At 41.7% G+C, this 12,469-nt stretch overlaps 1 protein-coding gene across 1 annotated transcript in view; it reads left to right on the top strand.

Moving 5' to 3' along the window:
* MKLN1 (muskelin 1) overlaps window positions 1-12,469 on the top strand; it is a 94,496-nt gene that overhangs the window by 66,266 nt on the left and 15,761 nt on the right. The window contains exons 12-14 of the mRNA XM_032188646.1: window positions 1,905-2,034; window positions 10,680-10,827; window positions 11,666-11,780. Coding sequence (XP_032044537.1) covers window positions 1,905-2,034; window positions 10,680-10,827; window positions 11,666-11,780 — 393 coding nt within the window. The remainder of the gene's footprint in view (window positions 1-1,904; window positions 2,035-10,679; window positions 10,828-11,665; window positions 11,781-12,469) is intronic.

Below are 12,469 nucleotides of genomic sequence, written 5' to 3'. Positions count from 1 at the left end.
TTATGTTCACTGACAGTCTGATGCTTTTTTGGTAAGTGCAGGTGGTATTAATTCAAGTCTTAGGCAGAGCTTTCATGACTTCAACTGAATATAATTTCAAGTAAAAGCAAGGTGAATTCTAAGTAGTTGATTTTAATTTAATAGTGGCAATTGAACCAGAGGCCACCAATTCAATTTAATCTAAAGTGTTTTCCTTTTGAAATGGGTAAAATGTCTTAGAATCTTCTGGTCTAGAAAATACCCCGTGTAGTTACAGGAATGGTAAACTTGGCTAGTGCAGGGCTTACCTGTTGTGCTTTCAGAAGTGCAGGCACCCTGCTGCTGCTTGTTCTCCTGAGCAGCTGGTAAGTTCGCTACAGACAGCATTATTGGCTCTTCATCCAGAACCTGATGGGGAAAAGCAGAGGTTTGGGGGGTGGGAGTTGTGTGGCACTTTATTATTATTGGGTATACTAAAATAAAAATAAAAATCTTCCATTCCTTTTCAACTTGGGCTTATCAGCCATATGTTTAAGTGCAGGATGGGAGTTGCAGGATCAGGGTGATAAAGGAGGGATGGTCAGTATCTTGTATGCTCTGCGTTATCTTTCCACGTGTTATTTTATTGAAAGCTACCTTACAGAGGGGAATTGCATCGACTGCCTGCTTACATAGGCAGATGCAGTGCAATGGCACTTTTGCACTGAATTTACTTGCAAGTTTCTTAGTGGCAGCAAGTGGAGTTTGCAGAGTTGTGCTGATGTTGAATTCCAACTTGAGAACGGCGAGGAAGAGAGCTGAAACGAACAGTGTGGCATTCACATGTGTGCTGATAGCACCAATTGAAAACTGCCAGTGTGAACAGCTTACAGAGTTTTTTCCTCTGTCCCTTCCAAATAGGAGATCAGAATTTTCATACCGAAAGCTATGCTTTCGCAGCTTTCAATTTCATTTCTGTTTTTAATGGCTCTCAAAAACCACTGCCACAGAAACTAATGTGTAGAACCAGAGGATTTGCAAAGTAATGTCCACAGTAAATGTAAGAATGTAGGTTTTTATAAGCATGGTTGATGGCAATTGATCGTCTTCACTGTTTTCACAACCATTTGAAAGAAAAATAATCAGTTTCTTAAGGACTTTCCACCTGGCAAGCTTGAAAGAAGTAATAAACCTGACTTGCTGTTTATTTTTATGTTCTAAGTGTGTCGGTTATCTGGATGGTTTCTCTTACAGTTCTTCTTTGTTCCTGGTTTAAACAGAGAAATTACCATCTAGTGGATTTCTGACATTATACAATCGTTAAGGGTAGAAAAGACCCTTAGGGACCCTAAGGCAGGGACACCTCCCACCAGCCCAGGCTGCCCCCAGCCCCATCCAGCCTGGCCTTGGGCACTGCCAGGGATGGGGCAGCCACAGCTCCTCTGGGCAGCCTGGGCCAGGGCCTCACCATTCTCACAGTAAAGATTTTTTCTTATATCTAATCTAAATCTCCCCTCTTTTACTTGAAAGCCATTCCCTCCTGTCCTATCCCTACACCCCCCGACACAGAGTCCCTCCCCAGCTCTCCTGCAGCCCCTTCAGGCATGGGCAGGATGCTGGAAGGTCTCCCCAGAGCCTTCTCTTCTCCAGGCTGAGCACTCCCAGCTCCCTCAGACTGGCTTCATGGAAAGATCAATAATTCAATTAAGAATTACAAAGTTTTTACTGAGTTTGAGAACAATAAACTGTTCCGCACAATTGTTCCACTGCAAATCTTTGCAGAGATGGAAATAAAAAATACTTACCAAATGAACATCAATGGAACTCAGGTAGCTCAGGCATGATTTTCAACTTAGAAGAAAAAGAATTGTTGCTCATTGATTTATCAGTGTTTCTGTGAAACAGAAATAAGTACTTAGTAAAGAAATACTTTTGTTCCTTTCTAGAAAAATCGCTGCCTATATGTATTTGGTGGCCAGAGATCGAAGACTTATTTGAATGACTTCTTCAGTTACGATGTAGACAGCGACCACGTGGACATCATATCAGATGGTACTAAGAAGGATTCAGGGATGGGTAAGTCTATGACTACGTAGTAATTTCCTCTTACTGGTACATCTGAGAAACGTGTTGTTAAGTAGGTGAGCGGCCAGCTGCAGTGTCCTTTAGTATCAGGTTAGCATCCTTAACTAGCCCCGTGTACCCAAGTGAACTCCCTGGTATATAGGTTAAACTTATGCCAGCTCTTTTGTCCTCCGTGACATTTGATATTCGCCATCTTTAGCACAGTACAAATAATTGATGCGTGAAACCATATGCCCGTCAAATGAAAACAAACAAACAAAAAAGTCAGCGTGGTTAAAAACAGTGTATTTTATTTGCAATTTCGGCAAAGACAAGAAAAAAGCTGGAAAATAACTGTCCTAAAACAAAAGCAAAAATTAAAAAAAAAATAAAAAATCTCTATGTGAAAGATGCTGTAAAACAGAAGTAATTGGCTCAGTTTGAGATGCAGAAAGGCAGATAGGATGGCTGGAGACAGAGAACTGGAGTAGAGGGGCAGAGGTTATTTTGCCTGGACAGCTGACGAGAAAGATGAGGCTGCTGCTGCTCGTTGTGCTGACGTTCCTGTGCTAAACTGGGGCTAAACAACAGTAGGAGGGTGGAGCTAAGCGTCAGTCCTGCTTGGTTCACACTGCTGGAACTAATGGATGCCAGAGTTGTATGCACCAGAACCCTCTAGAAACACCCAAAAGGCCTTGTAACACAAGCATGAAGAATTGATTTTATACCTCTTCTCTTTAAAATATGACATAGAAGCACGGTAACTTTTCCCAAAAAGGATCTCTGCATATGTTAGCACACGTTTTCCTCCCTTGCAGATATCCTGATTTTGAGGCTGTGCCTCCGAAGCTGAAACTTGTGTTGCACTGTGTACTGCTATGAGACAAGCTATTAATGTTTTTCAAATTATGTATATTTAGGCCTGATCATGTTTGCTGTTCTTCCAGCTACCAAAATCCCAGGAAGCCAATTTCCCTTGAAATGTAGGCTTCCCTCCTCATTTTGATCAGGCTTAATTTGAACAAGTAATTTTGCTGAACTTCTGAAGTGAATTATTGATGGTTATGAGTTGTTTGCTCATTTAATTTAGGTATGCCAATGAGGGAGAAGAGTACCCAAACATTTTTTTCTCTGGAGTGACTTATTTACTTGAGTGCTTCCAAGAAAGAAACAGCTTGTATTGTTGACAGTCTTACTTAATAAGGTGCCTGCATTTTGCCTGATGCTGCTCTGCACACGCCCACACACTGCTTGTGGTCCTTAGAGCATTTAAAGAATTGGTTATTTTTTTCCCCACCTGGAATTGCTAGCATTCTGCCATTTTTGCTTTACAAAAATGACCTTTTCTTGGTAGCCAGAAGCTTTAAAAATATGTGACTTTCAGGTGGCCCCTGTGTTTGCTTCAGATTTAAAGATACATTAAGCTTGCCTTATGGCTAGTGAAGACATCAAGCTCTTCTTCTAAGCACCAACAGCAAGGTTCAGTTAAGCAAATGAGAATATAGAGAAAATATATGGAAAATTTAGCTCTCCTCCAAATTCCCACGGGCCCCAGGATGGTGAAGAGTACACTCTGTAAGAAAATGACTCATTGGAAATAATTCACGAGTAGATTTTCAGTTCACTGTTCTCCTGTGTGCGGAAAGTTAAACAAACGGATTTGAATGTTTCCCTAGCCCTTGAAAGAAAACGCTGAGATTATTTGCATTTTCACAGGAAGAGAACAAAATGCCTGTTACACACAAGAGAGTAAATGCTGACAGCGTTATTTTCACCCCCAAAGAGCAAGTCTTTAGCATCTTCTTGTTAGGTGATGATATATAAAGGTTTGATCTGCCTGAACAAAGTGATTCCCTGCCTGCCTGCTGCAGAGCCCCGCGCCGCTCGGTGCGATGAGTGGAGCTGAGGATGCCTGACCTAAATGTTCCGATAAAGTCCTGTGATTACATTTTGTTCCTGGCTCGCGCGTGGCATTCAGTTCTATTCTTAGTTGAGCTATTTTGATTTTTACTCTTTTTGAAAACTTAATTGGTCGTTTGTTAAAAATTTCCATTAGAGTAGTGAGAACATGAAAAAATGTAGTAAATGTTAAGGCATATCGGTGATATGGAGTGGTTACAGCGCTAGAAAACTATGGTGATATGTTGGTTTTGCTGCTGTCTGACCTTCTGGATGAGGTATTTATGCTATTTAGTGATTTTCTGCTCTTAGTTGTGCTCTAAGTGTTGAACCTGGCAGGTCTCTAGTGTAGGTGATGTGCTTGAGAGAGGGGCTTATCACTTACTGGGTGATACATTTCACTGAAATTTTCCTTTTCTCTGGAATACAGAGCAAGAACTACAGCAAGTTTAGCCATATTTTTTTCATTCCTTGGAAAAAGGTTCAAATTTGACCAAGGTACAGCTTCTGAAAGATAGATTTGCACATAAACAAATTTTGACAAGCTCTGTTTGCTACTAAAAATCACAATCATGGAGTATTAGGGATTGGAAGGGACCTCGAAAGATCATTTGGTCCCATCCCCAAATGCAAATCTCTCGTGGCTCAGTCTGCTTTGAGCGTGGGCAATCCTTGCAGCTCCTGGTGTCTGCCTTCTCTGCAGAGTAAGCACTGGTGCTTTCTCCTCCTCACTGCATCAAAAAAAAAAACCACCCTGGTGCCTTCTCTCTGCTGCCAGAGGAGGGCACCAAAATGGATTTAGGCCACTGGTGGTGATTATCTTCCTCCTGTGATAGGTGTTAGGCGCAAGGAATTTGTCAGGTCAGCTGGACAAATGGCCAAAAAGGGAATGAGGAAAAGACTGCAACAGCGATAAAGAGTCTGATATGCAGAAAGGCTGTGCTGTTACAAGTTGGAGGATGCGTGGTGGAAGAGTAGAGCCTGTGGTTGGAGAAGAGACTGAAACGTGTGGCAGGGAACATACCCTTTTAGGTATGGGGAAAACCAAAAGAGCCAACCAAAAGAAAAGCTCTGAACAACAACAAAAAGCCCATTGTGTATACGCCAGAGCAGATCTACGAGGCATATGCGTGGTTTGGAGATGTCACCGGTGTCAGATGTCTTCTGAAGGCCGCACTGACAGCTTGCCTGACTCGCTCAGCACGCAACCCGTGACTAATCGCGGGCAGTCGTTTCGGGTCCAACGGAGCTAATGGGAACACTTGTGGGCAAGGTTCCTGTGATAATCCAGCTTGGCCCCGACTCAGATGATGTCCGAGCCCTTGGTTGGAAGGAGAATTTCCTGCTGGAGACCCAAGATCACCTCCTATCCCTTGGCACTGAGCGACCTCCACAGTCAAATGAGATCAAGCCCTATGTGTCCTTCCAGCTCCTTTTAATGGTGAAGTAGTTCTCGTGGACAAACTGCCCCTGTTTTATCAACCTGGGAAGTTCCCAGCTCTCCTGCTGGAGCAGATGCTCCTTCCAGACACGAAGCCATGCAGCCAACAGAGCTGAGGCTTTGTGCATAAGTACCACGGACAGAGACGACACTGCCCAGTCTAGAAAATCCTTATTTAAAATAAGACAGTGTCAGAAAAACATTAATCAAGTTAGAAAACACAGCTAGGAGCCAATTCAGACAAGTGGTCTGAATATCCCATTTTGTTTCTGTTTCTGACACCCGACCTGTCTTGCCCTGTGTTCAATTTAAGTTCTGCATTGCCAGTGGCCATGGTGAATTTTGCCATGGAAAGCTTCTTTTTTTTTTTTTTGGTGTGTGTGTGAGGGACCTTCTATGCTCGTTTATGCTTCTATGCTATGGGGTGTTTTGCTAAACCCATCTCAAAATATTTTGCTCTGTCTATGGAGGTGAAGAGGAGACCAGGCAGACGCCAAACCCTAGAGGTGCCTTACAGGGAAGTCACAGCAGCAGAACTCCACTGGAATTTACCAAATGACCCGTTTTCTCCAAAATCCCATCTAGCCTGGGAGAGAACTTGTACGCTGAACACCGTGTTGTTGCTTTTTCAACACGACGACCAAACAGCTCCAAACGGTCTCCTTGGCTGCTCCTTGGCCGACTTCCAAGCACAGTCTCATCATGAAAAATCCAAGAGGATAATCATTATCTTGCTGTGTCAACAGCTGGCCCGTACGCTCTCCCTATCACTCATCAGGGGCTGCTCCATTAAAATCCAGGAGGGGTGCTGCTTCAGCTTTATGAATTACAAGTGGAGGTATGCAGTAACTTGCTGACCTACTGCTTTTTTTTTTTTTTTTTTTCCCCTTTCCAATTAATCCATCAGGGAGGTGTCAGGTGCTGGTGAGCAGCGCTGTCCACGTGATGTAGCTTTCTCCTGCTCTTCTAATCATGAGGCATCACAAGGAGGAGGATGCCGGCGAGTCACTTGCAGCGAGATTAGCAGCAACGTGTTCGGAAGCGATCATAATTTAGGTGGCACTGAAGGGCTCTGTCGATGAACTTGCTTCCCTCAACTATTCTTTGTGAATCCTGCAGAAGTGCTCTGCAGACTACGGGGTTTATATTACTGTTTTGCCATCGCTCTGTGTTCGGAGCGTGTTGAAAAACATGCCATAATTCCTCCTCCAATGAGAGAGACGAGATTTAATTTCCAAACCTCTGCCTGGTATTATGAGCACCACCTCTGCGTGAACTCCAATTTATTGCTTTGCAAATTCTGCCTCTCTGTAAAAGCTCTTTTTTTTTTTTTTTTTTTTTTGCTTAGATGCTGGCAGCAGCCAACGCTGCGCTCGAAACAACTGTGGCTGTTTGCACATACAAGCCAAAAAATATTCAGCTTGCTGAAATGATCACTATGATCAAATAAATGCCTGTAAGTAGGGACTGTAGTAGCGGGAACATACCTGTCGCATGATTAGGTGTCACTGTTTTAGAAAAGCATTTCCCGTGCATTATTATTTAAATAGAAATTATACTGTACACGGTTACACAGCATCTTATCAAAGCTTTTTCTGGAATTATTACTTGTTTATGTAACTGGCTGTGTTCAAAACTCAGGGCCTGCGTAGCTGCTTGTTATTTTCACATACGGAGGCCACAAGCTCTTCGTTTTTCTTACATAAAAATAAAAGGAAATGTTAAGTTTCGGAAAGAGGATTCAGACCCCTTAATTTCATTTAGCTATTGCCTTCCTATTCTGGCCTGGTTAATGGGATCGTGGGGGAAAAAGATGCAACAGCACATGAAAAACGTTCTCCATCTTTTAGACTTGCTTTTGGGCTTGCTTTCTGTTGAGCAATCCCTTGGTACAGCTTTTCCTCTTCAATCAGTGATGTATTGTCACTGGAGCCAAGTTGATAGCGCTCTGCGACGGGCCAGCGTCGTGGTCAGAGCAGCCAGGGCTAAGTCCTCGGTTGCTGTTTTATGTCCTTGGAGCCGTCTGCCCGCAGCTGATCTGAGTGATAGCGGGGCCTGAGAGGCGCTCCGAACAGCGTGAAATTGGGGAGATTTGCTCCAAATCTGACTTATTTTGGCAGATAGAGAAGTGGAAGAGTGAGGGCACTGCCACGCAGCCCTTCGTACTGCTCTTGGACTCAATACCTTGCAAACAGCAGTTCCTGCAGCCCCTGGCATTACTGGGTCTGATTCTCATCCTGCGGTATGACTTCTTATAGAGTCTTAAGATTTAAAATAAACAAAAACCAACGCCAAAAACAAACACAAAACCCAAACATCCTAAGCAATCCGTTACAGGTTCAATTGAACGTCTCGCATGCGAAACGGAATTTCCATCCCGGCATATGTTTTATTAGCTAAATATCACGGGGACTTCTCGCAAGTTTACAGCCCTTGTCCCTCTCGAATATGCTGACCTCAATCATTTGAATTCCATCCAGCATCGACTGCAAGTCAGCTGCACTTGCAAAAGATGAAGCTCTCTTACCCCCTAGTGGAAGTGTTTGTCACTCATGATTTTCTGTAGCCCTTTTGCTCTATCAAGGCTCGGAATTCATTGGCAAACGTCTTTTTGATGTTTCTCTTGTCTTTAAAATACCGTAGCATCTCCCTCCTACTGTGTAGTAGTTTGCCTTATTTCCTTTGATTTATACTTAGGGACTTGTTCACCAAATTTGTGGGGTTTTTGTCTAATTGTATTGCATCAAACTTTTGGTAGGCTTCTGCAAAAGACTGGATTCCAGCTTTGTGTGGGCTAAGGCACTGTTTCAGTAGGGCTTTACGCAGTTACTTAGGTCAGAGTTTATGCAAGTTGTTCCTCATCTTAGGCCCCTACTAAATGCATATTATATATATTTTTGGATGTATTTTTTCTAGACTTCCTGCATTTGGAACAGTCTCAAGAGGAGATTAATGTACTGCTTAGGGAAGCTCGGAATTACTCGACTTGAATTTGGTTTTGATTGCAGTTACTGCAGATGAATCATATTTTATTACCAAGATTGAAAAAACAGAGGCACTGAACTTTGGAGACTTTTCCCTCCTTCGTTATTTAAATAATAATTTCAGCTTCAGAAAAATCAAGCGAAAGCTACGTACAAAACGCATTTATTTAACAATATTTCAGGAGGAGGGATGAGACTTCCGTAGACGGGTTTCATATGCTTTCTGTATCAATGGTAATGTGCTAACCAGATTCTTCGTGATTATAATAATTTTCATTTCAGTGAGCCTGAGGTATTAATGCTCTGAAGATTTGCATGCTTTTTTTCTAAAAACACGGCGTGGTCTCGAATGTTCAAAGCAGCAGATAGGGTTGCGTAGACGTTTGCCATCTGCATTAGCATTGCTGATCAAATTTAGATGGCTCTCCTGCCAGAAATATCTCAAATATGCCTCGGATTTAATCCTTTTGGGTCAACGATTCACTCCCTGACTATGCAAAGAAACATGTTACGTGATACTTACCAAAAATTAATAATCTTTGGTCTTTGATTGTCTTCTTGCTCTCAATTTCTTTATTGGGTGACTTTCACAGTACTCTTTAGTCCGATTTAAAAAACTTCCTTGTGGTTTTGCAGCTCAAACAAGGTACGTAGATGTTCTCGTGCCAGCATTGTTTCCTGCTTTATTTTCCTCTGCTCTGTACCAATTTGCTTGTAAACTGGATGAATTTTCCTTTAAACTTCATGGCAAAATTGAAGGTCAAAATAAGGAGGCTGATGAGGGTTCTGAAGGCTTTTCCATAAAAGCAATGAGCAAGGAGTTTGCCAACAGGGCTCTGAAAACGAAATACCCCAATATATTTCAGTTTCTACTTGCGTTTACATAAGAATTAAGCATTTTAAGAAATGTTTATTTTTTGGCTTTACTAAAGATTTTGGTAAGGGCTTACGCTGGAGAAAACCAAATGCTGCCCAGAATTTTTACATTGACATTTATTACTTTCCTGGCGCACCGAATGAAAACAGAGAAGCATGAGACCAAAACCTATTACAGAAGAGGCTTACAAAAACACCGGTTTGTGTATTCTTAAACAGCGATATTAAATGGCTTTATTAGCACAGGGCTTGTTTGCTAGGCCGTGTGTGTCGTTCACAGTTAATTGCAGGGAAGAATTTGCAAAATACAAGAGTTCTGAGAATTTTTCATGCCAAAATCTTGATCGGAGGCCAGGACCCTTTACCAGCCTTTGTAAACTGACCCAGAAAGAGAAATGAGACAAACAGGATCTGTAAACAAAGATCACGTGCTCTTCACAAATACATTTTGGAAGGATGGTTGCCTAGGGAAACAGGAAATGGGAATTATACAACAAACAAAAAGGACTGCCAAACAAATTTGCTGACCTTTTTTCGGGGAATTATGATGAAAACTGCTGGAATCCTCAGTATTTCACCATACTTCCAAACCTGAAGGTGGAGCAGAAGAATAGCCTGGTAATTATACCACGACTATTCAGAAAATACAAGAAACAAACCAAGACAACCCTTTCCTTGAAATATTTTTCCTAAAAGAAGCAACACAAAGCTGTGAGCTATGCAGTTGTGAGTTCATCTTGAATTTTTTTTTGAGTTTCCAGCTTTTTCATTTATGTGGGAATCAATGCTTCCTTTTACAGATGAGCTAATAATAATTGTTCCATTCATATCTTGCAGGGATTGCCTAGCTCTGTTGCAATGCAGTTTTATTCTAATTTTGGAGACAGCAGTTTCCCGAAATCTTGCCCTAGGAAACAGCAGCTCTGGATGTTTTTTTCTGTGCCTCCAGGCATCACAAATAGGAAGGGAATCAGAGAAGTTGCCCAGGACTTGTCCTTATGGGGGAAGGAAGGAGTCAGCCTCTGGATGATGTTTCTTCCTCTGGTCCCTCTCACGTGGTTTTTGGAAGGCACGTGCGAGAAGTAAATGGTTTGCTTGGTGACTTATACAGCTCCTCTTTAGAAATGTGCTGTAACAGTTTTAAGTTGTGGCAATTAACAAGAACCCTGAAGGAGAGAAAAAATACTGGCTTGGCTTCACTCAGTCCATCGGTATTGGCTTTATACGAAAGATGAAGAGGTGAAAGTACTTAAAAGGAAAATAGGGAAACTAAGTAGTGAGGTTGGACTTGAGATGCTCTTTACCCCAGAAGTTAGTTAAATGAAATCTCGTGCTTGTACCTTGGATATTGGAAAATCTGCTGAAGTTCAGAGGGGGGGAAATGCTTTTGTCGGGTGCTCGGATCCCTTCTTGTGTCCTCCTGCATTTTTAGTGTGTAACTTCTTTTTTTTTGTCAGTTCCAATGACAGGTTTCACTCAAAGGGCTACCATTGATCCGGAACTGAACGAAATCCATGTCTTGTCAGGGCTCAGTAAAGACAAGGAGAAGCGGGAAGAGAATGTAAGGAATTCTTTCTGGATTTATGACATTGTCAGGAACAGCTGGTAAGTCGATGAAAGGAGTACTATTTCTAACCTCCACGCAGATTTCTTTAGAAAGCAGTCTTACACAATCATTCCTCCCAAGTAACTCAGTAACTACTTATAACCATGCAGCGGTTGGTAATCTTAAAGACAACTGAATTCCTTTCAGGCACCTCTCCCAGAGTCTTTAGAAAAAAAGATGCATGAAAGGGGGAAGCTGTGTGAGTTCTTCCTTTACCGGAGGATGGAGGAGAAGTCCTTATATTAAGTTTTTCCTGTAGGAAATGCTCAAGGCCAGGGTTCATTGTCAGTGCAACAAATTCAGTCAAAATGGAAGTTGTTAATTCCAGCGTACGTGGTACTGTTTATTAGAAGTGAAGGAAACTGTTCTACTCTTTATGAATGGGGATGGAGAAAAGTTCATGCTAGAGCTATCAGCTCTTTCCTGTCTGGATTCAGTATTAAATCAGGTGGCTGCTAGATTTGGTATTCTGAGAAAACACCTCCATCTATTTGCTGTATGGTAGTTGGTCGCCACTGCCCCTTTCTGGAGCTGGCAGCATTGTTGTATTTAAGTTCTCTTCTAACATGAGGCCAGTCACTCTGAAGGCACATGTGCCTTTTTTTTTAAAATGGGTCTTCAGTTGGAAAAAAAAAACCTTAAGCCTGCATGGAAATCAGTTATTGAAATCATAGTGTTGTTAAAGTTGGTGGCCTAGGTTTCCCGTATCTGTAATGTGTCCAAGATGCTATTCTCCATAATGAAAAATATTTCATAGTGACCATTCTGCTCCCAAGTAATGCAACATCTGAAGATACCACCGAGGTACTAAACATTACTTATTGTCATATATTACAGGTCTTGTGTCTATAAAAATGACCAAGCAGCAAAAGAGAATCCAGGTAAAAGCCTTCAGGAGGAGGAGCCCTGCCCAAGGTTTGCCCATCAACTGGTATACGATGAGTTGCACAAGGTATGAGGGTTTAGATACATACACACTGATTTCAGTTTTGTTGCTCATCCACCATGGTTGATTCTTCACAGGTGGTACAGTTTAATACAGTTTTTTGTCTGATGTTTGTGTTTGCATTAATCTGATGGGTAAATTTCGGTTAACTCATTATTGTGTTTTGATATAACCAGTTAAGATACTTTCTCTGTGAATGCAAAGTAACTGTGATATCTCCTACACGCAATCAAAATGTAGGCAGTGAATTTTACTAAACCTGCAGATGTTGTCCAGCAGCCAGCTACTGACTGTTCTCGTACTTGAAAACACCTGAAGCTTTGTGCATTATCTTCCAGGGCTGGATCTAAAAACCTGCTAGCAACTGGAGTTTTCTTTAAATTAAAGAAAACAAAAACTGTTGCATTCATCCTTCCAGATACTCTACATTCCTATGAGAAAGCGTGTTTGAACACTGTTTTCATTCTGTTAAGAATGTAGGAAGTGCCTTACCTTCCCCTGCATGTCAGAAGCAAGGATCATTCTTTAGAACTATCTGATTTTAATGGACAAATACTTGCTTAATTATGCTTTAAGTTGTTTATAGTGTATGCATGACTGATGAGCAAACTTAGGGCATTGTGCAAGTTAACTGATAAAACCTAAACCCAAGGATTATGTTTCTGTAATTCAGTTATCTATGAATTTAAATTAGT

The sequence above is a fragment of the Aythya fuligula genome, chromosome 1 (assembly GCF_009819795.1).
Source record: "Aythya fuligula isolate bAytFul2 chromosome 1, bAytFul2.pri, whole genome shotgun sequence".
NCBI lineage: Eukaryota > Metazoa > Chordata > Aves > Anseriformes > Anatidae > Aythya > Aythya fuligula.
The sequence above is the reverse complement of the archived record's forward strand: the minus strand, read 5'-3'. Positions and strand labels throughout refer to the sequence as shown.